The 26,810-nt window shown below is 46.0% G+C and overlaps 1 protein-coding gene across 1 annotated transcript; it reads right to left on the bottom strand.

Annotated features, from left to right (window-relative positions):
• Positions 1–228: 228 nt before the first annotated feature.
• On the bottom strand, positions 229–26,810 carry LOC119163637 (cationic amino acid transporter 4-like). Its single transcript, XM_075888990.1, has 6 exons — positions 26,540–26,810; positions 22,471–23,485; positions 17,133–17,441; positions 5,998–6,345; positions 4,449–4,557; positions 229–738 (listed from the first exon to the last, which is right to left on the bottom strand). The coding sequence occupies exons 2-6, from the start codon at positions 23,407–23,409 to the stop codon at positions 515–517; spliced, it is 1,929 nt and encodes a 642-aa protein (XP_075745105.1). The 5' UTR covers positions 23,410–23,485; positions 26,540–26,810; the 3' UTR covers positions 229–514.

The following is a 26,810-nucleotide window of genomic DNA, read 5'->3' as shown; positions in this document are numbered from 1 at the left end:
CGCTCTTATTTCACGAACAAACGAACAGTAAACATCTGTCGGGGATTCTCAACTAAGAGCACCATAATTGGGCCGAGCAGTCCTTCCAGCATTCTGAAGCGTTGAAAGACACTTTCTGAATTCATGAATGAACGTAACCTTTTACCATAGAGAGATCAGTTGACGGGTGAGCTGAAAGCCAAAAATAAAGCCCCCTAGGGTAGATCCACACATTGTTTGCACTAGTAGTGACAAAGAAAAGCTCGTTCACTCGATAATCCACCTGAGCCTCAGCCACACGTATTCTCAGCATCAAAACAGATAGATATAACTCCTTTGTGACGTAAAAGCGGACTGATAAGTGGCTCCTGATTCCCCGCTCGAGCGATAGGGCCTTCTGGTTAAGATTGCGAAGATCTCGGAGACTATTTTTCGGCTTGCTTCACGCATATGAAGTAAAGTGGGGCCCAGAAACACGTCATCGACGTCGGACAGCTAGACACCACGTATCCGCAACGATTGCACGCGCGCGCACCTAGGATCTCGGCTGCGGTGACGACACGAGCGGCTGCTTATCGTCGGCGCTGCTGTCGCCCGCCTCGGCCGGAACTGTGGCCGACGTCACTTCCTGGTCCATGGCGCCCCACTTGCGAGGTTGGTCTCGTGACTCCATGGCGAGGAGTGACGTCTGCGGCGAGATGACGCTGTCCGGGTTGAGCTTGCTGTGTTTTATGCCGTAGCTGAAGTAGACCAGGAGTCCTGCGAGTCGTTCAAGCGAACAGTGAATGAGATGGGAGAAAGTGTTGCCTCCAGAGTCAACATTCACGACATCGCTACAACAAGAAAGAGGTACACAAGCACGCATCAGAGTTTATAACGCACCAAATTCAGTCTCCTACATTTGTCATCGTCATCATGTGTTATTGCCACTGCTGGAAGACCTACCCTGTGGGGTCTAGCGAGCTTATTCTATTTCATGCCTCCAAGTTCCTTAGTTTCGTCACTTTATTTAATATCTTGCCGTCCTCAGCCGTGCTTCTTACGCCTTGGCACCCATTCCGGCACTTTAACTTACAATTTGTTGCTTGCCTCAACCTGACGCAGGCAGGCACCGACACTATATAAACTCCTGATAATGCGTCCGATATCCCGCCAATCTAAGCTACAGCGGTGGTCACCCTCCCACAAACTTTATTGTGTAGTCCTGCTAGTGTCAGCGCCGCTCGAAGCCGTGAAGGTGAGCGTGGAAGACTTCTATTGTTGCCATCTAGCACCCCGTTTCGTTTACTTTATTTCCTTTCCGTGTATGTCATAATTGCTACACTAGTCAAAACAGAGAAGTAATTACACCACTATCTCGCATTCCTTACCTAGCTTCTTCTGTATATTTCAGTATGTTGTATCCAGCAAAGAAACTGACCTGTGATATATCCCCCCTCTTTCTTTCCAGGTGGCATGGCAAATCTTCCGCTTTAGCGCAAAAAAACACGAGTGGCACAGCAGCCTACCCTCGTGTCCCGTTTTGCGTAGTGTTCTTTCGCGCTGAAATATAAGATATGCAGAAGTATTCCGTGCTCATTTCCTGAAGCTGTGACGTTCCTGTTCTTTCCCTGTCACGCGTGGCCTTTTCATACGGGCGGCACGTATGAAAATACATGCCGCCCTCACAACCTGAAGTCTTTTGCCTAACGAGCTACATCTTCACAGATCCATCCTAAAGCATTGTTAGATTGACCATATCGCTAGACAGAGCTTTCTTTCTTTCTTTCTTTCTTTCTTTCTTTCTTTCTTTCTTTCTTTCTTTCTTTCATTCTTTCTTTCTTTCTTTCTTCATTTATTTATTTATTTATATTTCTTCCCTCCTTTTTTTATTTGTTCATCTCTTCTTCCTCCTTAACTTATTCATTTATTTATCTCTATTTTTCTCCTTTCTTCCTTTCTTCCTTTCTTTATTTGGTCGCTTTGCTTGCTTCCTTCTTTTCTTTCTTTTTTTTTCTTGTACTCGCGAGCAATGCTTTCATGCCCCCACCCCAAGCAGTAAACAACGCTGTCACGTATCTGCCGAGTGTTTCTCATTCTAATACTCTTTTGCACAACATTTCGCATACACCCTCTTAGGCATAATGTAACGACAACCCGGCATTACCCACAGTCACCTTGCACACTTATTTTTTTTCTAACTTGTCCTCCGGCAAAGGCGCCAACCAGGAAATAACCATTTCCTATCAGCCCTTCGTTGCGTGTCCGTGTGTGGACTGACATTGCGCCTTATCTTACTTTATGCACCCCCACGCAACGGAGGCCCCTGCATACACATGAATATAACAGTATAATGTCCTCGTTCAGCAACTCGTTCTGACAAACCGAGTTTCCGCAGCTCCACATCCAACTGTTCGCATATAGCAAGTCCACATGTACGCAACACGTGGCTCATCAATATTTAAACGCAATTGCGATGTAAAAGTTGGGTGCAGTGCGTTAACGAGGCTTAGGTGCAGAAACTTTCAAGAGAGGTAACTCCGCACCGGCAGCAAGTGGCTGCATATATTACTGTGGTACTTTATCCATAAGGCAGATCTTTGCATTTTAATATTAATGTAGCCCTATATGCAAACGCAGTCAGTCTAGAACGATAATGCATTCTCTTCGGTCCCCATTTTCATTATTTCGCTGTTTGAGGTTGATTATTAGGAGAGAAAATAAAGGACCGAATTCATGATAATAAGGGCTGCAGCGCGAGCACGAATGTGCTGGAAGAAACAGACGAAAGTCGAGGCACGGAAGGCAAAGAGGACAACACGAGCGCTGACTGCGAACTTCTTCCGGACATGTCCCTTGCCGAATATTCCGCTGCAGCCCTTATTATCATGAATTCAAACCAACTAGCCCAGACCGAATTCAGTTTTAATAACTCCAGAGCTGTTGCGCCGTAGTCGAATTCAACATTCATTCATAACTATTACGAAATCTGGTACATCTTAGTGTTTCGAGCTCTCCGCCCGGTCGGTGGATCAGTTTACCAGGGCGCTCGGCTGCTGACCCAAAGGTAGCAGGTTCGACCCCAGCCTGCGCAGTCGCATTTCGATAGAAGCCCGTGTAGTTACTGTGCTGTGTCAGTGCACGTGAAAAAAACACCCGATGGTCGAAATTGCCGGAGTCCTCCACTACGGCGTCTCTCATAATGACACGGTGGTTTTGAGACGATAAAACTCCACATCTTGTTATTATAGTTTTGCGAGCTTTTGTTGATTATTAGTAGATATCGAAGTTCGTCAAGATGGGCGTTCAGCTCGTTTACGTAGCATATACAATGTAGTCAGTACTGGCTAAAAAAAAAAAAACTTAACTAGGCTTGAACATGAGCTGCTGAAATTTGTTATGTCACGGCGAGCTAGGTGTTGCACGAACATTACGATAGTCTGGCCCAGAGTTGTTTTTTTTTTCTTATCTCTTTTCTTTCATATGAAGCCTCGATTATGCAATGCTGGCCGTTACGTTTCTGTTGTATATAAAAGGGAGCATTTTGCAGCTATAGATATTTTTTTGTCATTTTATTAGGCTTAAACATTATGAATGCGGTTTTAGTAAAGAAGATAGCAATTGGTAACAAAAGTTGATCCAACAATGCCGTTATTTGGTAGATTGTCCGGCCCAAATGGATTCTACAAAACAGTCATAATTACGGGGGTATCACGTCCGAAAATTCCGATATGTCGGGTGGTTTATCCTCTCGAGAGGAGGTTACGTTGCGGAGGATTTGTCTTGGGGTTGTGCGTACGCCATCCACCCCTTGGGTGCAATAGTACCGCGGCCCGTAACCGTGCCTATTTTGCGACTCACTATCTGCAAGGTCACTGCCACAAACTTATTGGGGACTTACACAGGTCTACAAGTAAGCCACCGTCGTCACCTCTGTGCAACAGGCCTCAGGTCTGGCCGACCACCCGGCCTCCACCATTGGATCCGTGGACTTCACCAACACTTATTACTTGACTTTATACACGATGCCAATTCGCTTTCGTATTTTTTTTAACACCAGATGGCCAAATTTCCGTAGCCCTTCATTACGGCGTCCCTCATAACGATATCGTGGTTTTGGGATGTAAAACTCCAACAAATACGTTATTGCTTAATATGCATGACCCCCCCTCAAAATTACACCGTCAATGATGTAACGTCAGCCTTTGTACTCACTGCAACAGTCCAAAAAGGGGGAGATCTTTCTCTACACTGAAAAGATATATGCTGACATGTTGCTCATTCATGCATGCCAGCAAGGAATAAGTTCCAAGGCTCTGCATCACCGGTCCAGGTTACAGATTTTATATCCGTAAGTAGCGGTCCAACGAGCCCACGACGCAGCAGAGACACTTCGTCTTTTCGTTACGACGTGGCAGCGGCCCGCAAGGTGCTAGAGCGCGTTCCGAGGGACCATAGTAACGTTTATCCGTACATCGGGAGTAGCTTACCTACGGCGACCCATATCAGCAGTCGTACCCACGTTAGTGGTTGCAGCGTTGTCATCAACGTGGCGTTGATTATGATGCTCAAGGTAGGCAAGAGGGGCACTAGTGGCATCTGTAAGCAGGAATAAAACAGCCGGTTTGTAAAGAACTCTGAACGGTTAGGGACAAAACTGAACTTCAAGGAGAAAAATATGGTGGTTCACTTGCAGTTTATAGCAACTTGAAAAGCCTGCATATCGAAAGGCTGCAGCTAAATTTAAACGCACGGGCGAAAGAAAGAGACACGAAGACAGTGCTGACACTAACAGCTGGCGTTTTAATAGAAACTCTCTGCAGAATATATAAGTGCGGCAATCAACCGTGTCAAACACGTGGTAAAAAATTACATTGGCTAAAAAACAACAAAATAAGTTAGACACTTGTCATGGAAGTAGTCCACCAACTCACCCAGATGCAAACCATTCTAATTGAAGAGCCCTTTAAGTAGGGCTTGTGCATTGTTTCAGCAGCCGGAATAAATGAAGACAAATTTTGTTTTTTTTCTTGCAAACCAACGTGCTTAGTAGAACACATTCTCGCAGCACCATTGGACTGTCGTCGAGACAGCGATCAATGGACTATCGGTGCAATTAAGTACGTTAAAATATACTCTGTCAACGACAATGTAGTGCTCGTTAACTGTTACAAGCATTCCTAGATGAATTGCAGTAGTAAGAAAAGCGAAGTTATAGTTGGTGTGGTTGCAATGTAAAATAACTTCAAGAGATACACAGCCTTCAGAGACAAATAGGCAAAAGATCCCTTATGCATTCGCCTAAGATGATCAGAAGGCGAAAGCTCTCGCCTTATTATTGTTATTTTCTTTTTTATTCGATTGCACTGATCAAAAGCTTACTGCGCTTGGCGTGCTTTTGCATGGCCTCCACGATCAGAAGCACTGCAAGATCACGGAGCCTCCGTTATCGACCCCCTTTTAGGCTACGACTAAGCGATGATGTCATGTGATGACATACGCCATCACGTGGCGTCACTTTACGAGACCTCACAGTGACGTCACAGTAAATTCATGGTTACGTCCTATATTTTGGCGATCCGTTAAGTCATGAAATCATCGCATGGTGATTTTGTTGCATCGGTCCGGTTGATACCGATGCCACCGACACCAGCAATCCCCTTTCACATTTTATGAAGCATTCTTAACGTAGCTTATGGCGCGAAAAAAAAACACGAGAAACAGACAAGCGTTTGTACGTCTCTCGTGTTTTTGTTTTTGTTTTCGCGCCATAAGCTACGTTAAGAATGAACCAACTCGTCCAACAAGTCACTCTGATGAAGCATATAAGACTTTCACCTTAATACCAGTGATAGCGCCTGTATCGTCTGTCTAGTCTGTGTCCCCTTCTATATGTCTACGCTGTTCTACAGTGTCTTCGTTAGGTGGTCTGTGCCGCAATTTATCCGTATTCGAATAGAAACAAATAATAAATGCAATAGTTTATTGAGAACTAAAAAATGATTGAAGGACTCACGGCGCGAGAGATGCAATACTCGCCTTGTAGTGCAGCAGCGTGGTGGACTGCTGGTGCATGAGTATGACGACGAAGCAGAACAAGGCCACCAGGGATAGGAGCACCACGAGCAGTACGGCCCAGAAGCTGCCCGAGGTGATTGGCTCAAGCAGCAGCTGGGTCAGGAAACTAAGAAGGAAGACGTCCAGTGTAAGCGTGGTGATGCAGTACGAGACTACGATTCCAGGTGGCTGGTTGAAAGGATACAGCCGGTGCAGGAATGAGAACGTGGCCCGTAGCCGACCGGCCACGTCGCCGGCTCCGTCGAAGACACCCTCGCTCTCCGAGAAGCAAGGCTTCGTCATGTCCGGTGGTTCCTGATTTTCTTCGCCCTGAGCAGGTTGAATACGGACGAGAGAGAGATCGGTGCAAAGAAAGAGAACGCTGTTGTTTGCACAAGTAATTAGAGAAATTATCATTGGATAAGGTCAGAGACTTCGTACATCTAATATTTTGCTGGAACAAACAGTGGTGTATATCACGGCAGTTAGAAATAACAATCACCAGATTACGATACATAATTCCGCAGCTGAATTATTACTTACATAAAGCTGAACTCACAGCATCTCCGTTATGTCTCTTTTGCAAGCAATTAGAAACAGTAGATCATTTCGTTTTATTCTGTCACTGATATTCCTATCAAAGGGAAAGATACCTGGTCAGGCCAGCTGAGAAGCTAGGTTCAAAAATAAACGTGGCAGTAATTTTATACTTTGGAGAAATTTTATTAGGTTATAGCCACAGGGAGGTTCGCTCTGCTGTGTGTGCGTTTATAATAGCAACAAAAAGATTGCCTTGCTAGTCTAGTGTTATAAATATTTTCGGCTCTGAGACTACGTGAAGGCCTCACCACTAGCTCGTGTAGCAGTTTCATACATTTTTCCAAACTCCATTTAACGATTTTTAAATGCATAACTAACTAACATGATGATCATGCCGCCCGGTTCTTTGCCGATCCATTTTTGTAGGCGAGTGACAGCGAAGAAAAATGCTCATCATTATCATCATCAAGCAGAGCGCTCCCGAACGCAGCTCAATAAACAAGTATATTTTGCTTTGTGCCTTAACGACGTATTTGAGTCTGATCGCAGTGTCAGGAATGTCATCGTCTTAATATATGGTGCCGAAGAACCGGGATTGAAAACCAGGAACCTACGGACGGCTACCAGTCAACTGCAGCGGCATGGACTGACTGAAGTCGAAGCGGACGTCGCGGCGAGCACAAAACATGAGGATAATAAACGAGGCAAGTACTCTCCTCACTAAAGACTCTGCCTTTTATGACCAACTCAACTCCTTATATGGTAGGCTGAAGGCTAATAACGAAGAGCTTAAAAACTTGAACAACGAAATCAAGCAGCATATATTTGACGAGGAGTTCGATGCCGAGTATAACACTGTCAAACAATATGAGGACAGTGCTACGTGGATTCTCGCAGAAATTCTCAGCAAGAAAGATTACATGCTAACGACATCGACGGGAACTCAAGAAACAGTTTCCCTGACAGTTGCAGCACCATCAGACGGAACGGGAGTTATATTACCTAAACTGACAATAGCTTCTTTTTCTGGGGACCTATACAAGTGGACCGAATTTGGGGAACAATTTGACCAAATTTTTCATAGTAGAGCTCGCATCACTGCCACAGAGAAGTTTCATTGCCTACGACTATATCTGAAAGCAGACGCTGCATCAGTAATTGCGGGACTTCCGACGACCGAAAGTTGCAACAACGACGCCATCATCTTGCTACAGAAGTGACTTGGGGACAACAAGCGCCTGGCGCAAGAATATTTTGCTAAGCTACGCGGATGTTGAGCCCTGTCCGTTCATCAGCTAACACCAAAGCGCTACACAGCTTGTACGACCAAGTTCGCGTTAATATCCCAGGCCTAAAGTCTTTGGGTGTGCACAAGTCGTCATTTTCGTAATCTCTGCGACATCCTACTGCATGCTCTTCCGCGAGATATAGTCGTGCAGTAACATCGATCGTGTGCCGTCCAGTTGGCCCATGACTCGATATGTGAAGCTACACCCGTTGGACTGGACCTTGGGCTCAATTTCTTGTATATGGAGCTGGAAAGCCTGGAGAAGAGCGATTTTAAGGATGCCAGAGGAGGAGAACAAGGAACACTCCCAGTGGAAAGTCAGTCCACGTATTCTCGGCGTGGGAAACCAACGTCATATGTGCTTCACGGCAACTTGGTACGAGAAAAAAAGGACAACTGCGTCTTCTGCTTGTCCAGTCATCACGGATTGGAAGAATGTACAGCTGACTTGTCACTGACGCAAAAGAAAGGACTGCTCTCTAACGACAAGAGGTGTTTCCGCTGCACCACCAAAGGACATCGGGCTCGGGACTGCAAAAATAATTTTTCCTGCTCCAGATGCCAAGCTCGACACGCTACAAGCATGTGCGATCCCGACAGGCGTTCGCGGGAGTCAGACTATGCTAACAAGAACGTCGAAAAAACTACGACAGTCTGCGCATCACTTGGAAGAAGACCTGTCAAAGAAGGATCTATCGCTTCCGTTTGTCTTCAGACTTTCAGAGCATGGGCCATAAATGGTGACACCTGCCGCTACATACGAGGCGTTTTTGATGGTGGCAGTAAGAGGACTTTCATAGCTGAAGATCTCGCCGAGCACCTCCAGCTGAAAAGCGTTGGAACAACTAGAATAACCTTCAATAATTTTGCAGGTGCATCAGAGCAAGAGGAAGAGGCGTCGCATCATAGAACTACGACTGCGAAGCCAGTTTTCCGACGCGGAAATAGTCCTAACAGCAACAGAGATTCCAAGCATCTGCCAGGACATCGCAGAGAAAGCAATAGACGCAGCCTTCGTCGCTTCTTTCAAGAATCTGGGAAAGGATGTCGCCGATGAACTGAAATACCCATCTATCATCACTAAGTGTGGCATCAGCGTACTGATTGGGTCCGATCAGATGTGGAAAGTGTTGACCGGCGAAGTTTCACCGTGCGAAGGCAACGAATCATTGATCGTACTGAACTCCAAGCTTCGGTGAACCTTCCAGGGAAGCACATCGCACTTGGTATCTCGACCAACTACTCCACAAATGATGGTGTGCGTGCTAAAAGTCCAAGCTACCGATACAAACAAGCCACCTGAAATAAGCAACACCATGATGCATTTTGAGAAAACGATTAGCTTTACAAACGGAAGATATGAAGTGGCCCTCCCTTGGAAGGATGGTTTCGAGCTTGCAAGCAACAGGCAAGTCGCCGTTACTCGACTGCACAAGCTTGTCAACCGCCTCGACTCAAGAAAAGGACTGCTCGAAACGTATGACCATACCATAAGAGAGTACTTGCGGGCAGGACACGCCGAAGTAGTCAGTGATGTACCTGCAGATGTGACGAAGTTGTATTAAATGCAAGTCATCCGTGAACAAGCGCTGACGACGAAAATTAGAGAGGTGTTTGACGCTTCGTCACATGCCAAAGGATGCAGTCTTTAATGACTGTCTTGAAAAAAGTGACAACTTGTACTAAGACCTCGTGCAAATTCTGCTAAGCTTCAGAATGCAACGGTTGCAGTGATCGCGGACATATAAAAGGCATTCCTTCAGATTGTGATTCGGGAAGACGACGGAGACGCTTTCCGCTTTCTCTGGTTTGCAGAAGGATATTTATGCAAGGGCAAGCTGCAAGAGTGGAGGATGACACGAGTGTCTTTCGGAGCTTCATGTATCCCATTCTTGCTCACAGCTACTATTCTCTACAACGTGAAAAGAGCACCGGCTGCCATGGCACAAACAGCACAAACTCTTGTCGACTCGTTTTACGTGGATGACTTAGTCACTGGTGCCGATACAGAAGAGGAAGCCGCTAAATTTTACCGAGAAGTGCAAACAATAATAAAATCGGCCGGCGTGACCTTGAGAAAGTGAACAACAAATTCAGGAAACTTAATGCGAGCACTTGAACACAAAAAAAAGAGTCTACTAGTAAATATATGGTTGTTATTCACGAAACGTTGTTCAATGTCCTAGGTTTGGTGTGGAATCCTGCAAAGGATGAATTCAGCTTTTCGGTTGAAAATCTACTCTGGTTTTTGACAGCACAGACGGACACAAAACGATTTGTCTTGCCGCCAACATCAAGAATATGCGACCCGTTTGGACTTGTAGGACCATATACTATTGTCATACGACTATTGATTTAGAAGCTGTGTACACGAGGGATTGGCTGGAATAAAGTACTACCCAATGACCTGCAAAAAATGGAATCATTGGGTCATTCCGCTGCCGCACCTGCACGACGTTGTTGTTCCTCGCTATCTGGGTGGCGGAGCAAGGAAGCCCAATGTGCTTCAAGTAGACGTTTTCTGTGATGCCAGTTCAGCGGCATACGGAGCAGCAATATACATCGTGCCATGTGCTGAGAAGCCGAAACTGTTGATTGCAAAATCCCGTGTAGCACCCATTAAGGAGACAACGCTGCCGCGATTGGAGCTGCTGGCTGCCTTAGTGGGCTCAAGAATGCTGTCATACGTGAAAAGCGGTTTGAGGAATGTTCAAGTTGACTACATGATGTGGACAGATTCCACCATTGTGTTGTGATGGATAAAAGGTGACGTCAAAAAGTGGAAACCAACGAGCCAACGTTGTCTCGTAGCCAACGCAGTCAATGAAATTAGGTGCACAACAGATCCATCAAAGTTGAAATACTACCTTGTACCGGACAACCCGGATGACCTACTCATGCGAAGCTTGAGAGACTGCTGTGCAGCTCTAAATGGCAGGGTCCTGAAGTGGCTAGCTAGACCAATGCCTGAATGGCCCCTACAGTTCGGTGAACTAGACATAGCGGAAGCCACCCAAGGTGAAGTTGCAACAGTAAATGTGGCACTAGTGACACGCTTCTCAATTCCGATAATCGACATTCAACGTTACAGCAGGCGTCAGCACCTACTCATAGTCACTGCGTGGGTTTTCAGATTCACTGAATGATGCAGAAAAAGGACGAATCACACTGAACATTTCGTGGTAGCAGAAATCCTGAACGCTAAACAGTATTGGATAAGATGAACACAAGAGCGAGGCTTTCTTGCAGAGCTCACCGCTTTGACCAACGGCCAACCAGTCGGGTCTACATGTCGAATCTCTGAACTACGCCCTTACATAGACAAAGACGGATTTCTTCGGGTTGTAGGCTGTTTATCGCTCATGAACTCCACACAAGAGGTCAAGCCCCCAATCATAATGCCGTCAAGCCACCACTTTTCGGCACTTTTAGCAAACAGAGTTCATCTTCAAGTTCTACATCGAGGAGTTAGAGATACACTTAACCAGCTTCGAGAACGCTACTGGATTTGTCGAGCTCGCACTTTTGTAAAGAAAGTGCTGCATGGCTGCAATATATGCAAGCGTTTCAGTGTGGGCCCAGGAAGTGCTGAGACTGCTCCATTTGCAAGTCATTGAGTGTCCCCAACGAACTCGTTCGAAGTTGTAGAAATCGACTTCGCAGGCCCTCTGTATGCACGTACGGAGAAAGGGGACACGAAGTGCTATGTTGCACTTTTTATGTGCGCCGTTTTTAGAGCCGTGCATATCGAAGTTGTCTCGGAAATTACATCCGAGGCTTTTCTGTTGTGCCTACGACGATTTCAGCTTGGAGGGGATTACCTAGGGTGATCTATTCTGACAACGCACGAACCTTTTACAGGACATCAGCTGACATAAGGCGACTACACCGAATAATCTCTAAAGAGGACGTCGCTGGTCACCTCAGCACCAACGACATTTCGTGGAAGTTTATTGCACCAAAAGCTCCTTGGTGGAGTGGATGATTGGAGTGTCTCGTATGATCAGTAAAGCTCCCGCTGCGAAAAATTATTGACAAAGCTTGTCTGAATTACGTAGAAATATCTACCGTGCTGGCTGAGGTCGAAGCAGTCGAAAACTCTAGGCCTCTGACTTTCATCGAGACAGATACACGAGAACCTTCCACTTTCCAACACCAGCCGAATTTCTCCTTGGACGAAGGTTGACTTCCATACCGTGTGCGACTTCTGGTGAAGTCAACAGTAACTCCAAGCGAGCAGACGCCATACGCAGACACAACTACAGGAAGCTACTGGTTCAAACATTTTGGCAGCGTTGGCAAAAAGAATACTTGTTGCAGCTACGATCTGCACACTTTTCCGACACGAGATCAACTACAGCATTCAAGCAAAGGGATGTCGTTCTCGTGCATGCAGACAACACGCCACGCCAGCTATGGAAGCTTGCAAGGGTCACGGAAGTGTACCGCAGCGCCGACGGTCTCATTCGTTCCTGCAAGCTCAATTTGCAAGGCAGTCACCATGCGATCAGGCCGATACAAAGACTGTACCCACTTGAACTGTGTGTTTAGCTTCGCGTGACCGGGAATGTTGTTTAATTTGCACGTTCCGGGCTGGGACAAGGAACTGAAGAAGAGGGAGAGCGCGAGCAGGGAGAGACGCGAGGACAATCAAGTGAAAGCAGAGTGATTCCGAGTGCAGCTCAATAAACAAGTATCATTTGCCTTGTGCCTTAAAGACGGGGTTGAGTATGATCGCAGCGTCTGGAAAACCATCGTCTTAATAACGCTAGTCAAACTAAAAAAAAACAAATCGACATATTCCACACTCTGAGTATACCGTTTTCAAGCGAAGCAGCCAGGCAGTAATAATATAGGCTGCGGTTTTCGGCTTTGAGCAAAACGTCAAGGGATGTACCAACGTGTTGTGGGCACATTATGGCCTAACCATGAACGTCAACTACACTGACGTTTAAAGGGTAACTTAGGGTCTAACGTATACGTCAGCACTCACGTTAGAGTAAAGACGTCAGTATTATCGAAATTAATGCACTTTACGGTGCCATAATATGGATTTCATGCGGCCCTTTCAGTAGCGTATTCCTACGGGCTTTGTTGTAGCGTGCGGAATCATAGGAATACAAAGGTCTTATTTGTTAGATTGCTATAAAAGTGGTGTCGAGGATAGAACCCCATTTTGCGCCAAAGCGACATGACGCCTGCATCATAGGAGTACATATGTAATGTATTTTGCTTTCCTATGAAATTGAATTGCCAGTACTGTAGCCACAACTGACGCTGCACCAACATTACAATTGCATAGGGTCTTTATTGAAACCACTTTCACAACCTGGTGTGGCTCTGTGGCAGACTACCTGAGTGCACCCCAGAAAGCTCGGGTTCGATTTCTGCTGGAATCATGATTTTTATTCTTTCTACTCGTTGGGTCAATGCTGCCTATGTCGGTTGTTTTTCTTAACACTCTTGCATTGGAATTACCAATGTCTGTTGTAGCCGTTCCCGACTCCATATAAATTAACGATCACCTATGGCTCATACCCGCATGCACGGGCTCATGGTGCCCGGGTATGCGGCCACACGTGTCTGGAAGAAAGGGTTCAACGACGTACGCGACGGGATTTCCACGTTATTCATGTCGTGAGCAGACAGACATATTTGTCAATCCCTCTTATCCTCTTATACCAGTCTTGGTGTAACCAAGTTTCAGAGACAATCGCGAGAGCACCCAGACTTAAGCTGATTAGATAGATAGATAGATAGATAGATAGATAGATAGATAGATAGATAGATAGATAGATAGATAGATAGATAGATAGATAGATAGATAGATAGATAGATAGATAGATAGATAGATAGATAGATAGATAGATAGATAGATAGATAGATAGATAGATAGATAGATAGATAGATAGATAGATAGATAGATAGATAGATAGATAGATAGATAGATAGATAGATAGATAGATAGATAGAAACGCTGAATGTGCCTCGGATTCGCCGAGAAATGCTTCTCAATTAATACCCAGAAAAATATTAACCAGCTTCTACGCACCCAAGCTACCAGTCACAGAGTTTCCCGCAGTACTTACTAAAGAATACTTTGGTACTGCGATCGTTCAGTGACCATAGGAATGATGGGTGGTGCATATATTTGCCAAGCCTTTGTGTTTGGAACTTCAAACATACATGTTGCTTTTTGATTGTTTTCATTCGGCGCTTGTTTCGGATAGCATAATGGCAGCTGTGAACTTTGTGAGCTGATTTGAACTGTTCAGTGTGAGAGCGTCAAGGTGGTGTAGAGGTACGGCGAAGCTTTTGCAGAGCTTCGTCACGACCAGAATTTGGGGAACATTGGGATGGACGTAGCGCCATCTCTCGTCCGCGACGAGAGATGGCACTACGTCCATCCCAATGTTTGGGTGCTCTTGCGGTGGTTGGCCTTAGTGGTCGAGTCTTTCGGTGGATTTCGAGTTATCTGGCTGCAAGATCATTCTTTGTGTTAACAGAAGATGGCCCAACTACGCGACGCTATACTTCCAGGGGTGTTCCTCAAGGCGGAGTTCTTAGCCCGACGCTATTCAATCTTGCACTAATTGGCCTTGCTGAATACTTGCCAAGCACCATTAAAATCTATATATACGCAGACGACATCTGTGTCTGGACATCCGCAGTCACACGTCCTCAGATACGTTCCCGGCTTCAAAAAGCAGCAACTATGATTGCCAACTACTTGTTCAAACAAGGTCTCAGCATATCACCAGAAAAATGCGCGCTGGTGGCCTTCACTCGCAAAGCAATGACCCCTTATGTCATCTCAATCTGCGGGCGACTGATTTCTTACGCCAAAACCCACCGGTTTCTGGGCATCATTATTGATAGGGACCTATGTTGGAGTCCGCATGTGACCTATATGAAGAAGCGCCTGACCGCTATTTCCCAACTGTTTAAGTTCCTGCAGGAAAGACGTGGGGGATGTCAGTAGACGCAATGATGGATCTCTACTGGGCCCTGTTTCTCGGTTTCCTCAGATATAGCTTGCCCGTGCTTAGCAATACCTGCAAGACCAATGTTCGTGTTCTACAGGCAGTACAAGCCCAAGCGCGGAGAGTGTGCCTCCATCTGCCCAGATGTACGTCAACGGAAGCAACAATTGCAATTGCTGGTGACTATCCGATACAAACTCACATTGTTGTAGAAGTCCTGTGAACGCACATCAGACACTTCGCACGTGCTCCCTGCCATCACCTTGCACTGTTACCTTCAGAGAGGCGCCAAGCATCGTTCGCCAAAAATGATTGTGAAATAGAACGATAAACTTCCCTCAGGCTTCACTCCTGGATCTAAACCATCCATACCACCTTGGTGTCTTATTCGACCCACAGTGCATCTTAGTGTACCAGGGATCCGGAGGAAATCTGAGCTTTCGTCGCCCGTGTTGAAACAACTGTCTCTTGTTCTTTTGCACGAGAAATATTCAGACAGCATACATGTATACACCGATGGTTCCACGAACCATCGGTGTATGGTTCGTGGAACCTTCGTCAGGGGCAGTAGTTATCCCAGCAAGAGGTGTTACCATCAGCTTTAGGACTGACCACTCCACGGCATCTACAGCAGCGGAACTAGCTGCTTTGCGCGCTGCACTTTGTGTGGTCAATCGGGAACCACCGCAACAATGGTCGATTTTCAGCGACTCAAGGGCTGCCCTACAATCTGTGCTCTGAGCACTGCGTCGCGGGCCATACGAACAGCTTTTTTTCGAAATTCGATGCCTTCTCCACACTTCACACGAGAAAGGGCATCATGTGACGCTTCAATGGCTGCCAAGTCACTGCGGCATCATAGGGAACGAACATGCCGATACTGCCATGCGGGCAGCCCTTGAAGGAACACGAGAAGAAGCCATACCACTTTCGAGGACCGATGCTGCCAGTAATCTTCGACGACTTGCGCGTGAAATCACGTTTACACTATGGTGCCCACCAAGCATCGATACGAATCGTCAACACCACCTGTCCTCTTTGATGGCTCTCCGCATGCCCACTGGACTCGACCGAAGAGAAGCCACCCTTCTTCATCGCTTATGGCTAAGAGTGGCATTTACAAAATCTTATTCCTTTGTCATAGGAATGGCCGACAACGCTCTCTGTGATGCCTGTCACTGCGAAGAGACGCTACACCACATCCTGTGTGACTGTCCGTTGTATGAAATCCAGAGACAGTCACTGGCATCCGCTTTTGCACGCATCGACAACAGCCAAATGTCTGTCGACACTATTCTGTCAAGTGCCCGAGAGAATACATTGCAACAGAAGGCGACGAAAGCTCTGTTGAAATTCCTACGCGACACCGACATGAACAAGCGACTGTAACAGCAATGTCACACACCGCGAAAGACAAGACTGGACTATGACTGAGTGTGCGCGCGTGTGCTGCCGAATGTGCTCTTTCTCTCTTCCCTTTCTGCTCTCTTTCATCTCCCCCATCCCTCTCCCATGCGCAGGGTAGCAAACCGGCTGCCTATAGGCTGGTTAACCTCCCTGCCTTTTTTTCCCTCAATTTTCCTTCCTTCCTTACCTCTAGCGTATTATTGTAAAACTTTATGCTGGTAGCACGCTGCTGTATCTACACGCATGCTACCGAGGGAGTTCAGCTCATAAAGGTTAGCACTGCTAAGGTCAGGGGCACTGTTAGCGCTTTTTTGCATCACCACTGTACATTGCGTTTTTTTTTCTTACACGTAGGCTAACGTCGGCTACCTGGAGGGATTGAGCTAGTTATGCCTTGTATCATAGGAGCTGTTTAGAGAACCTGTCTTACCTAAAGAAAATACCCACTTGACTAAGTTCTTTTCCGGTTGCGAAACTGCACCACAATTAAAATGTTCGGCGACGTGCTGGATTGTTAAAATGTCATGCTGGTTCTTCATTGCCAAAACTAGGAAAGGAGTGCTCTAACACAAAACAAGATAAAACAGCGAAACGAAGCAGCGATTCTCCTTCAGTACTGGCACACTTTCCATAAGTCTCTCTCTCTCTCTATCTCTCTCTCTCTCTAGGCGTTACCTTACCATAAGCCTCTCTCTTTAGGAGTTAAACTTGCGACAAGCCTCTCTTCACAGGCGTTAAACCTCTAGGCACTACGCTTACCACATGCCTCTCTCTCTAGGCGTCAGGCTTACCACAAACCTCTTTTTGTCTCTGCAGAGGATAGACATACCATAGCGATTTCTCTCTTTCTCTAGGTGTGAGTCTTCCCATAAGAATCTCCCTCGAGTCGTCGGGCTTACCATGAGCCTCGAGACGGGCATGTATCGCACGATGATGAGCGAGGCGCTGACCACAAGGTAGGCGAGCAGCGTTCCGATGGACATCATCTCCACCAGCGTGTGGATGTCCAGGAAGATGGCCAGGAAGGCGGACAGCACCGTGAAGGCGTACATGGCAGCCAGCGGCAGCTGCGTCCGCTGGTGGACGCGCGAGAACCAGGAGAACAAGAGGCCATCCTCGGCCATGGCGTACACGATGCGTGTCAGGGCGTACACGTTGCCCATCAGGACGGTAACCATGCCGCACACCGCCCCGATGATTACGATCACCTAAACGAAAATGGAGATAAGTCACAATTGAGAAGGAAAACGATACCTCGATCATTTACACGCCGTGAAAACCGTCGCATAGCGAAGCAATAAGCATGCGATTGTGTGGCAGCGTTGACTAAGACGACAGAGTCTTGTTTCGAAAACCACCTTCATCATCATCATCATCATCACCATCATCATTATTATACCCCCGAATATTTTTTTTCAATTTTGCTTGCGTACATGCCACGTACGAACGCGCGCAAGAACACGCTTAAAATATAACTGACTCCCACCCCCCACCCCCATAAAAGTTTCTCATTACGTTCCTTGTAGAGATATTTACACACACTCTATAAGCATTAAGGTTTATTAATGGTGAAACAAACACAGCTGCACACGTCTGCGTCAGTGATGGGGAGCTGCTTCCTGGGCAGTAAAATGAAAACAGCACGCCGAAACTTGCAAAATCGATCACTCCAGTGACCAGGAATCCAAAATAACTGGTTAACGAACACATTTTCGAGAGTGGCAGAAGTGACCACAATGGCTATCACCTTCCATTGTCATGCTTCTAAAAGGTGGTCAAATGAAAACTTCTACCTTTCTCGCATGGGGAGAAGGTTTCCTGCCAGAGAAGTTCATGTTTTCGTACCTCCCGAAGTAAGAGAGTCAGAATTATGAGCCCTGTCATTTTTGTGGTACCGAGTCATCACCAAAGATTCAACTGAACTTTAATTAAAACCGACAAATAACCAGCAACCTCACTTCAAGCCAGCTGGTTTTCATTAAGGTTGTGTCAGACAATGAAGCGAACTCTCGAAAATTTATTTCCTTCATACAAAATATTTGTGCAATTCATTCAGAAAATGAAAATATTTAACCACGGCTCCAAGCAAAGAACTCAGCCGTTACTCTGTAACTTTTGTCACATATAAAATACCAGACGAAGTAATAATAATTAAGAATACTTTGGTGGATTTATATCCGAAAACCACCATATGATAAGAGACCGTAATGGTGGGATCCGGAAATGCCGACCAAATGGGGTTCTTTAACGTGCACCTAAATCTAAGCACACGGGCCTCACGAATTTTCACCGCCATGGAAAATGTGGCCGCCGCGGCTGGGATTCGAACCCCGCGACCTGCGGAGCAGTGTGACTTATAAGTGGTTGCGATCATAGTCGAGCGCAGAGTTCCCTATAGGGAGGGGGCAAGTGTAACTGCAGCGCCTGCGTGCTCCATCAGTGGATGAGTCCGACGGAAAAAAAGCTTCGCCGCCCGTGAAAAATATTAAACTGAAGGGCTTCTCACAGCGACCTGCACTTGCTCGCCTGATTAACGAGGGCAAAGGTGCGAAGTAAATTATTCCGCCTCTCTCTCTCTCTCTCTCTTTCTCTCTCTCTATTTTTTATGTAACTGTTTTTACTTTGCAATATTTGAACCCAGAGTTTGTACACATGCCTGTCATGCCTATTGCTATTTCAAAAGAGTATATAACTTGTGCTGTCTCCATTTATATTACTCCATTTTACGTATATGTTTGTATTTTCTGTAACTATAGGTCCAGTTATTGCTACCATTTTATACATTCTATCATTACCAGTACTTCTGCGTGATGCAACTGGGGGGACCTATTATTAGGATCATTATTAATATCATTATTCTCTGGATGCAATATAAGGGGCCCACGGCCACCATTAATGTGAGAAACATGTGGTATCATAGCCCTGAACGATAAAAGATGACATAACGTGTCCCCTCCTTCCCACATATAATGCAGCCTCCCACATAGGCATGGCTCCTCTTCCCCTTCTCTCACCCACGCGAACGACTATGGTTACAGTAGTTACAGGGACTCAAGACGAGCTGTCACAGCTTGACTTTGATTGGTTTAAAAAGTTTGGGCACAATGAGCACGTTTTTTAATTCATTCATTTTTCCCGCACAGAAATTCTCCTGGCGGCGGTCGCGCGCGCGCCGATCCAGGCGGCGTTTTCTTCTGTTGCCGGTAGGTGTCTACACTAATCCGTGTTTCGCCTGCTTCCCTCTGCTTTGCGCGGCGAGCCAGGCGAGCTGGCAACCCTGGCGTGATTTTCCCAGACTGGCACTCCACGGAAATCGCATTTCTCAGGTCTAGTAGTCATAGGTTTCGCTTAGTGGTACAAAAAAGACAAACACTAAGCTGCGCCAGTCACAGTCTTAGACATATTATATCTGGCACAATGCTTGAAGCATGAAGGAAGGACGCGGAGGAGACAGAGTAGCGCTCCTCGGCGTTTTCTTATTTTTTCAAACATTGCGCCATACGTAACATGTTGTGGCACCAGTTTGGTACATAGGCACTACTTGCCCAGGAAAAAGTTATACCGCACAGGAATTTGCATTTCTGTTTGTCCAGAAAAAGCGCGATTTTTCTCATGTATAAAGCGGACATTACTCGTGTTTGAACTGCAATTCGTGAGCGTAAGGATATTAATACCAGTTCGACCATACAAATATCGATTCGACGGCATTACCAAGACCATATCGATACCAGTTTGACGACAGTTATGCTGTATAGTAGTGCACATTTTAGAATCTACTCATTAATTTTTGATATCACAATTTTTGGGATAAAATGGTGTAATTCTTATTACGTCGTTTTTATAAGATCGGCACTGTGTAATTGAAAACAGACAGAACACTAGATGCCGCCTCTAATCTCAAAGTATAGGAAAAAAAAACAACTCCTCAGGATTGCTTTTGTGTTCGCTTAAGATATTTTGAAGGCTAAAGCCATCCGGTGTCTCTATCAGGTCATCACCCTCATAAACATCAGAAAAATCACTTTCATGTTCAATTTATTATAGTCATATAATTATCATCTTCGATGACAATGTTGACCATGAAGATGTACATTGTTTTTGTTATCGCACGTGTTCACGTCGACGACTATGTGCATTCGCGTACGGTAAATTTCCATTCTAAGGCATATAATGCTTTCGTCTTTAAAGGAGTACTGCCACAAGTTTTAAATATTTTCATGTTGTTTATATACCATGAAAGAGCCCACTGTCGAGAACCCCAAATAGAGTGTCATACTGCTTTGGAATGCACTGAATATATTTTATTAACCCTATTTTAAAAGGGCAATTTAGGTTTCGTTATCAAGGGGGGGGGGAGCTTCGTTGCTACTTGTCAAAACAGGTCTGACGTCACAGAATTACTTCATCTCGTGACAAGCTAACAACAGCTGTGAGTTTGATATCATTCGCACGTAGTTCATGCAAACAACGTCGAGGGAATGGTCGCCCAAAGTCTCAGACAGTTATTTCTTTGATTCGGCAAATTTGGCGAACGCAGTGAACCATGTTGACATGTCGGAATAATGTCCGTTTTGCTGCGGCTGACTTGTGTAACCTTAGCGCAGAAAACTTTATAATCAAAGTAAAATATTTTGTACGTGTTTTTGGCCCCAGCGTTAAGAGAGCGTGTAAAGAGCACACCATGGAAACAAGAAACGTTCTTTTTTGGGGTGCCTCAAAATCCGGTCAGCGCTCAATGAAACAAAAAATGTTACTTTAAGCAGCTCATATGTTGTCAGGCAACAAACCAAATGATTTGTTTGTTTTTGTTTTTAGATCAGCTGTCGCGTTTTGTTCTTCAAGCGTTCGAGGCATTTGACACATCCCGTGTACACTGTTTAAACGATCGTCTATCGCACGTTGACTCTTTTCATGGTGGTGTAGCTGCATTGGCTCGTCAAGCTTGATTAAAGCTCTTTCGAGGAAGCGTACATATCGAGTACATATCGAGGAAATCCCGCCATGCGCCGTCTGATAAGAGGCAGAAAAATACCGAGTCTGGAAAATAAAAAGAAGTGCGATGCGCAGCTGTGGCAATGAATCAGCCACATGGAAACACGGCCCATCATGTTCCTGACAAATTAGCTAGCTCGTTTTGATGACTAACCACTATCGGAAAGAGACACACATATGTTCCTTCAAACAAAAGTCTTCAAATGCCGACGCAGCAGACGGCAACAGTGAACGTTCTTACACATTTTAAAGGACGAGAAACTAAAACGGATGGTTTTAGCACTGACAGATGATCAGTAATACCCACTGCTGGATGCACATTTCTATAGGTGATATGCAGAGATAGATAAGTTACTCGGTAAAGGTAAATAACCTACATTTCATGTTGGAGCTGGCTGGAAGCAATTACATTAAATTACTGTTACTTTTCAACAGTAATGAAATTACTTTCAAATCACGCAATCGTTCATCCTTCTTGCACGACTTGTGCACTCTATATTTACCGGACATATACATTAAAGTCGCGGAGTCTTTCGTTCAGCTTCCCACGCTTGGGGTTTGGCACTCGGAATAACTCGTCTCTGTTATCCTCCTTTTCGTTTTTTTGATAAATGGCTCAATTTTCGTTCCAGAAAGAGAACAGACATGCTGTGTTTCAATCGAAAAGAATGGGGAAGGTAATGAGCAAATTTCTTAAAATTACTCGCTTGATAAAATTGATGCGATGATTCAATTTTCAGCACACAGAAGTAATTCATTGCACCGCTAATTACGGCGAAATTATGTAACTACATTACTGCCAAGCCTTGTGCTTTGTAAGCAACATTATCTGTCCTTACTACTCTTTTATTTCTCATTCTCCCATCAGATAGCGTGTAGTGGCAAGCCGGTGAAATACACTGAAAAACCTCACTCACTTTTTTTTTACTTCCATCTCACCTAATCTCTTCCATTAGTCATGACATTAAGACAAATATAGCTTACTTATTTGCAAAATAAACCGGCCAAAGGACGACGATGAAGAAAGGATGCGTAGTGTACTCATCCTTTCTTACCGTTCTTACAAAGTTGTCATCCACAGCATAAAGGAGCATAACAGTTTTTCGAGAGCGGCTAAGGTCCCTGCCTTTCCTCCCTGTCCTGTTCCTTCCCTCCCTCCTTCCTTAAAGATTGCAGAGCGGAAATAATTGTACATCGAGTTTAACATCATAGAAAAGAAGAGCAAGTAAAACTGCAACAACTTACCTTCGCCCACGTGGCACCGTTGGCCGCCAGCGCGTCCGGTAAGCCAGACTCGCTCGTAATCTCCGTATAGTTCACCATGAGTGTCAGCACCACCGAGATCGACACGTACACGACGGTCACGATGCTCATGGAGATGAACGTGGCTAGAGGTAGGGACCTCTGCGGGTCACTGGCCTCTTCACCCGACGTGGCGATGGAGTCGAAGCCGATGTAGGCGTAGAAGCAGGATGCCGAGGCGGCCAGAACCCCATGCCAGCCGTATGGCATGAAGCCGCCGGTCGCCGGGTTGGTCCAGTTCTCCGTCTTGGCGAAGTACGAGCCCACGGCGACAATGAGTACTGCGATGCCGATGTTAACAATGGAGAAGATGTTGTTGATATGCGACGAGGCCCGCACACCCATGGACATGACCACGACGAATACCACTATGAACACGAACGCGAACAGGTCCGGCTCCTCCGAGAAGAAGGTGGCGTGTATCTTGCCCACGTGATCGGCCGTCCACGTCTTGATGACGTTGCCCAAAAGGGAGTCCACGTAGGCGCTGCACGCCCGAGCCACGGCGGCCAGCCCGATGACGTTCTCTAGGACCACGTTCCAGCCGACAAGGAATGCCCAGAACTCACCCACTGCCAGATATGTGTAAGAGTAGGCTGATCCGGCCTTAGGAAAGCGGACGCCGAACTCGGCGTAGCTGAAGGCGGCCAGTAGGGAAGCCACGCCGCTTATGAGGAAAGAGAGAACCACAGCCGGACCAGCCACGGACTTCGCCACGGTGGCGGTGAGAACGTAAATACCTGAGCCCATCATGTGACCAATTCCGAGCAGGGTGATGTCGAAGGTGGACAGGCATCGGTTGAGAGAAGTCTCCAGGAGGTCCGTGCCCAGGGGCTTGGTCCTCCGGAGCTTTCGCAGAAAGGCCTTGAATCCGGACTCCATTATGGCAACCTGGTTCGTGTCACGTAACCAGGAGGGAATAGCTGGTGTGCTGCGTACGTCCCTCGAGGATCACAGCCTGCGATAGTCGTGAAATGTGACAGTGTTTCCACTAAATTGAACGGCAATGTGTGAAAGGAAGCTCAACCACTTGACACTGCTGCATGACAGCAAGGCGCATTAAACTGAGAAGACAAAACACAGATTCAGAGCAGAACTATGGCGATGACTAATGATAGGCTGTTTGTGTCTCCCCCTGTTGTGGCTCTCTTGCTAAGTCGATATTATATCAGTGAGTCAGTCAAAGAACTTTATTTGGTCCTGGGAAGACAAGCATGTCCCCGTCAGGGGGTTAGCCTGTTGCGATCGTACTATAATATACTGGTTATAAGCGTGCAATGGACAGGCGCACATGCACCCACACGGCGCTCTTCTACCTCTCCTGTCTTTCTTCTCTTTTGATCCCCTTCACCCAGTGTATGGTGGGAAACCGGACTTGCGTCTGGTTGACCTTCCTGCATTTCATTTCTTCCCTTCCTGCTCCTTCTGTTGCATAAAACTCTTTCGAATAGACACTAACTAAGCTCAGAGCAGAAGACTCTCACAAAAAGAAAACTCTGAAGATTCGATACATCACGTAGTTATGTTCAAAGCGCACTATATCACTATATAACCCCCAATATATCTGTTTTTAAACGGAATGCAGTCGAACCTGGATACATCACATCTGAAGGGACCTCAATAGTTCTATATATGGGCAATTCCATATCAAAATAATTTATATATCGGAAATACATTCGAAGAACTCCTACAACGGTTCGCCACGGTCAATGATGAATAAATCGTGATATGTAGGTTTAACATGTGCGGCTTAGGTTTTAGCTACTTTTCCGACTTCCGACCGACAAAAAGACGCTGCTATCTGGGAGATGTAGCGTGCACAGTATGACAACAGAAGGCTTGCAATGTGATCCCGACGCTGCGTGGAAGGCTAACACTGTTGCAGTAGATCGGGCCTCCACAAGGTACAACAGATTTCAATGCACACTAAAGTTACTGAAAGCTTATATCTCAGCTTTGAGTTGGGTCCTTGAGGTGTACACATATGTAAGAATCAGCTCTTGTCCAACAAAATAGACTGAGCGAGATGTGCACCTGCACCCAAGCGATTACGGAGGCGACATTGGCGCTAATGAGTGCTGTCGTAGTGTTGAGCGATGTTCGATTGTCTAATGAAAAGCTTTCAATTCTTCCTTTTTTCTATCTTAACATCGGGTGTCAGTTGAAATTGAATCGCCAGCTGAACGACCCAGAATCTCGTACGTACTTGAACATTAAATAAAACTTGCTCAGGACCAAGCTGGTTCATGACACTGAAGGACTTAGAAGATTGTGGATGCACGCTGATTGTCGGTTCATGGTTACAAAAGGCAACCGCGAAACCACGCGGCACACAATAACAGACAACACGAACCGCTTAGCACCGCCTTTTTCTGTGCAACACGTGTTATAGCGCTTTTTATTCGCTAATCACACTTCTGCATATAAAATGCGTGCGATAGGACATGAACGAAAGGACAGCTCGCACGAGCGCCCATACGTACTGACCCCTCGTCTTCCCCTTGCGTAGCGCATATCGTATCCTTTAATCGAACATGTGTTCAGGCTATTTAAAAATGTGTCATGAAAAGAGAAGTACCCGCCTTCTTTGTCTTTCAGTAGTGCAACGATACGTACATGGTCGTAGGCTCAAAAAGAGATATGCAAAGCACGGCAGCCTCCCCATCCGCACGTCAAAACAATATTGTTTCATTATATAGGCACGTACTCGATCAATTAGCTCGTTATGTGGTCAGTAATGCGACGCCACCGTTACGATCGCAATATAGTGCCTAATCATAGATGAGTAACGTTTTGTGCCTTCCCTGCTGTAGACTGCCATTGTATTACTAATATAAGTTCGAAAAATAAGTACCTATACTGCTCGGCATTGTCAGTGTGTGATCGATCAATTAGCTCGTTATGTGGTCAGTAATGCGACGCCATCATTACTATCGCAATATTGTGCCTAATCATAGATGAGTAATGTTTTCTGCCTTCCCTGCTGTAGACTGGCATTGTATTACTAAGATAAGCTTGAAAAATAAGTACCTATACCGCTCGGCATTGTCAGCATGTGATTTTAACATATAACTGCATTCACTTCAATAATACGGAGCAGCCTTTGATGCATTTCACTATCCAATATAACATCTGTAGAAACACAAGTTGTGCAAAGGAGATAGACGTGAAAGGCAATGCATGTGAGTTTTCTCAACTGGTCTGAAGAAGGAAGTAAGCAGATTACATACATATAGACTGTACGCGACGTTTCAGCGCAGCTTCTGCGCGCACTGGAGCTCCACAATTGCAGCTTTGATGGCAAAAAAAAGGTGTGGTTAACCTGATTCAGTGTAATACCAATGTGGTAGGAAGGTCCCTTTGCGTGAATTACAAATAACCTGCTCGTGATATTGATTACAATAATGTAAAATCTCTAGCATCCCGTACCCTACACTGGTGCTCTCACACGGTGGTTTCACTGACGATAATGCAAGTCATCTGTGCAGAATTGTCTATCTGGACAGGCTATAGTTCCTTGAGGGACAGCTCGCGTTATACATCCAGACAAATCACGAAGTCGACATTTGTTCACTCCTTCATTTGGTGCCATCTGAAGAATACATAACTTGCTTTGCGAGCACTGGAAGATTAAGCTGGCCCGAAGCACGCTCTCTTTAACGCAAGGGGCGCGATATTCAACGCAACCATATGTTCGCTGAAACTGTGGCCGCGACGATATTTGCGAAAGCATCACGAGTGCATCACCGTTTTCACGCATCGGCGTATCGTAGCTTGCTCTAAAACGACGTCCACCGGACAAGGGGTGATGTTCCAAACCAGGAGCAAACTAGGGCTCTCGCAACATCCGCAGTGAAGCACGACCATATGTGCACATTTGGGGACCTTGATAGCACGTATACCGACCGGATGAGGTACACGCTTCACGTAAGCTTGCGCACGACCCCAGGTAGATACTGTTTCAATATTTTCGAAACGCGAGCGCTGACCAGCTGCAGCCGGCATAGCTCACCTTCGCGCTGCACTGTACTCGCAGTCAGCGACACGTCCTCGGCGTGCGTGAGACAGGTACCACGGGCCCCCGCATGACGATACGCTGTGTAGCTTTTCACAGAGCGCTTTCGAATTGCCTGGCGTGAATGGCCGGCCGACAGGTCTGATGGGTCGCTTGCAATGCGTCCTTGCAGAAGGCAGTGACTCGCAGTGAGCAGCTTGGCAGGTGCGACAGCTGCAACAGCTACCACTGCGTCCGTCGGTCCGACAGTCGGCTGCCTTAGTTAAGG

Source organism: Rhipicephalus microplus, chromosome 3, assembly GCF_043290135.1.
Source record: "Rhipicephalus microplus isolate Deutch F79 chromosome 3, USDA_Rmic, whole genome shotgun sequence".
Lineage (NCBI taxonomy): Eukaryota > Metazoa > Arthropoda > Arachnida > Ixodida > Ixodidae > Rhipicephalus > Rhipicephalus microplus.
The sequence above is the reverse complement of the archived record's forward strand: the minus strand, read 5'-3'. Positions and strand labels throughout refer to the sequence as shown.

Bases quoted from the DNA above. Each gene is read 5' to 3' on its own strand.
- LOC119163637 (XM_075888990.1), bottom strand. From the start codon at position 23,409: ATGGAGTCCGGATTCAAGGCCTTTCTGCGAAAGCTCCGGAGGACCAAG. The intron at 6,346-17,132 runs GTAAGCCCGACG...CAACCTGCTCAG, and splicing joins TGCCCGTCTCGAGGCTCATG to GGCGAAGAAAATCAGGAACC. The intron at 4,558-5,997 runs GCGAGTATTGCA...TCCTGCTTACAG, and splicing joins CCACGCTGCTGCACTACAAG to ATGCCACTAGTGCCCCTCTT.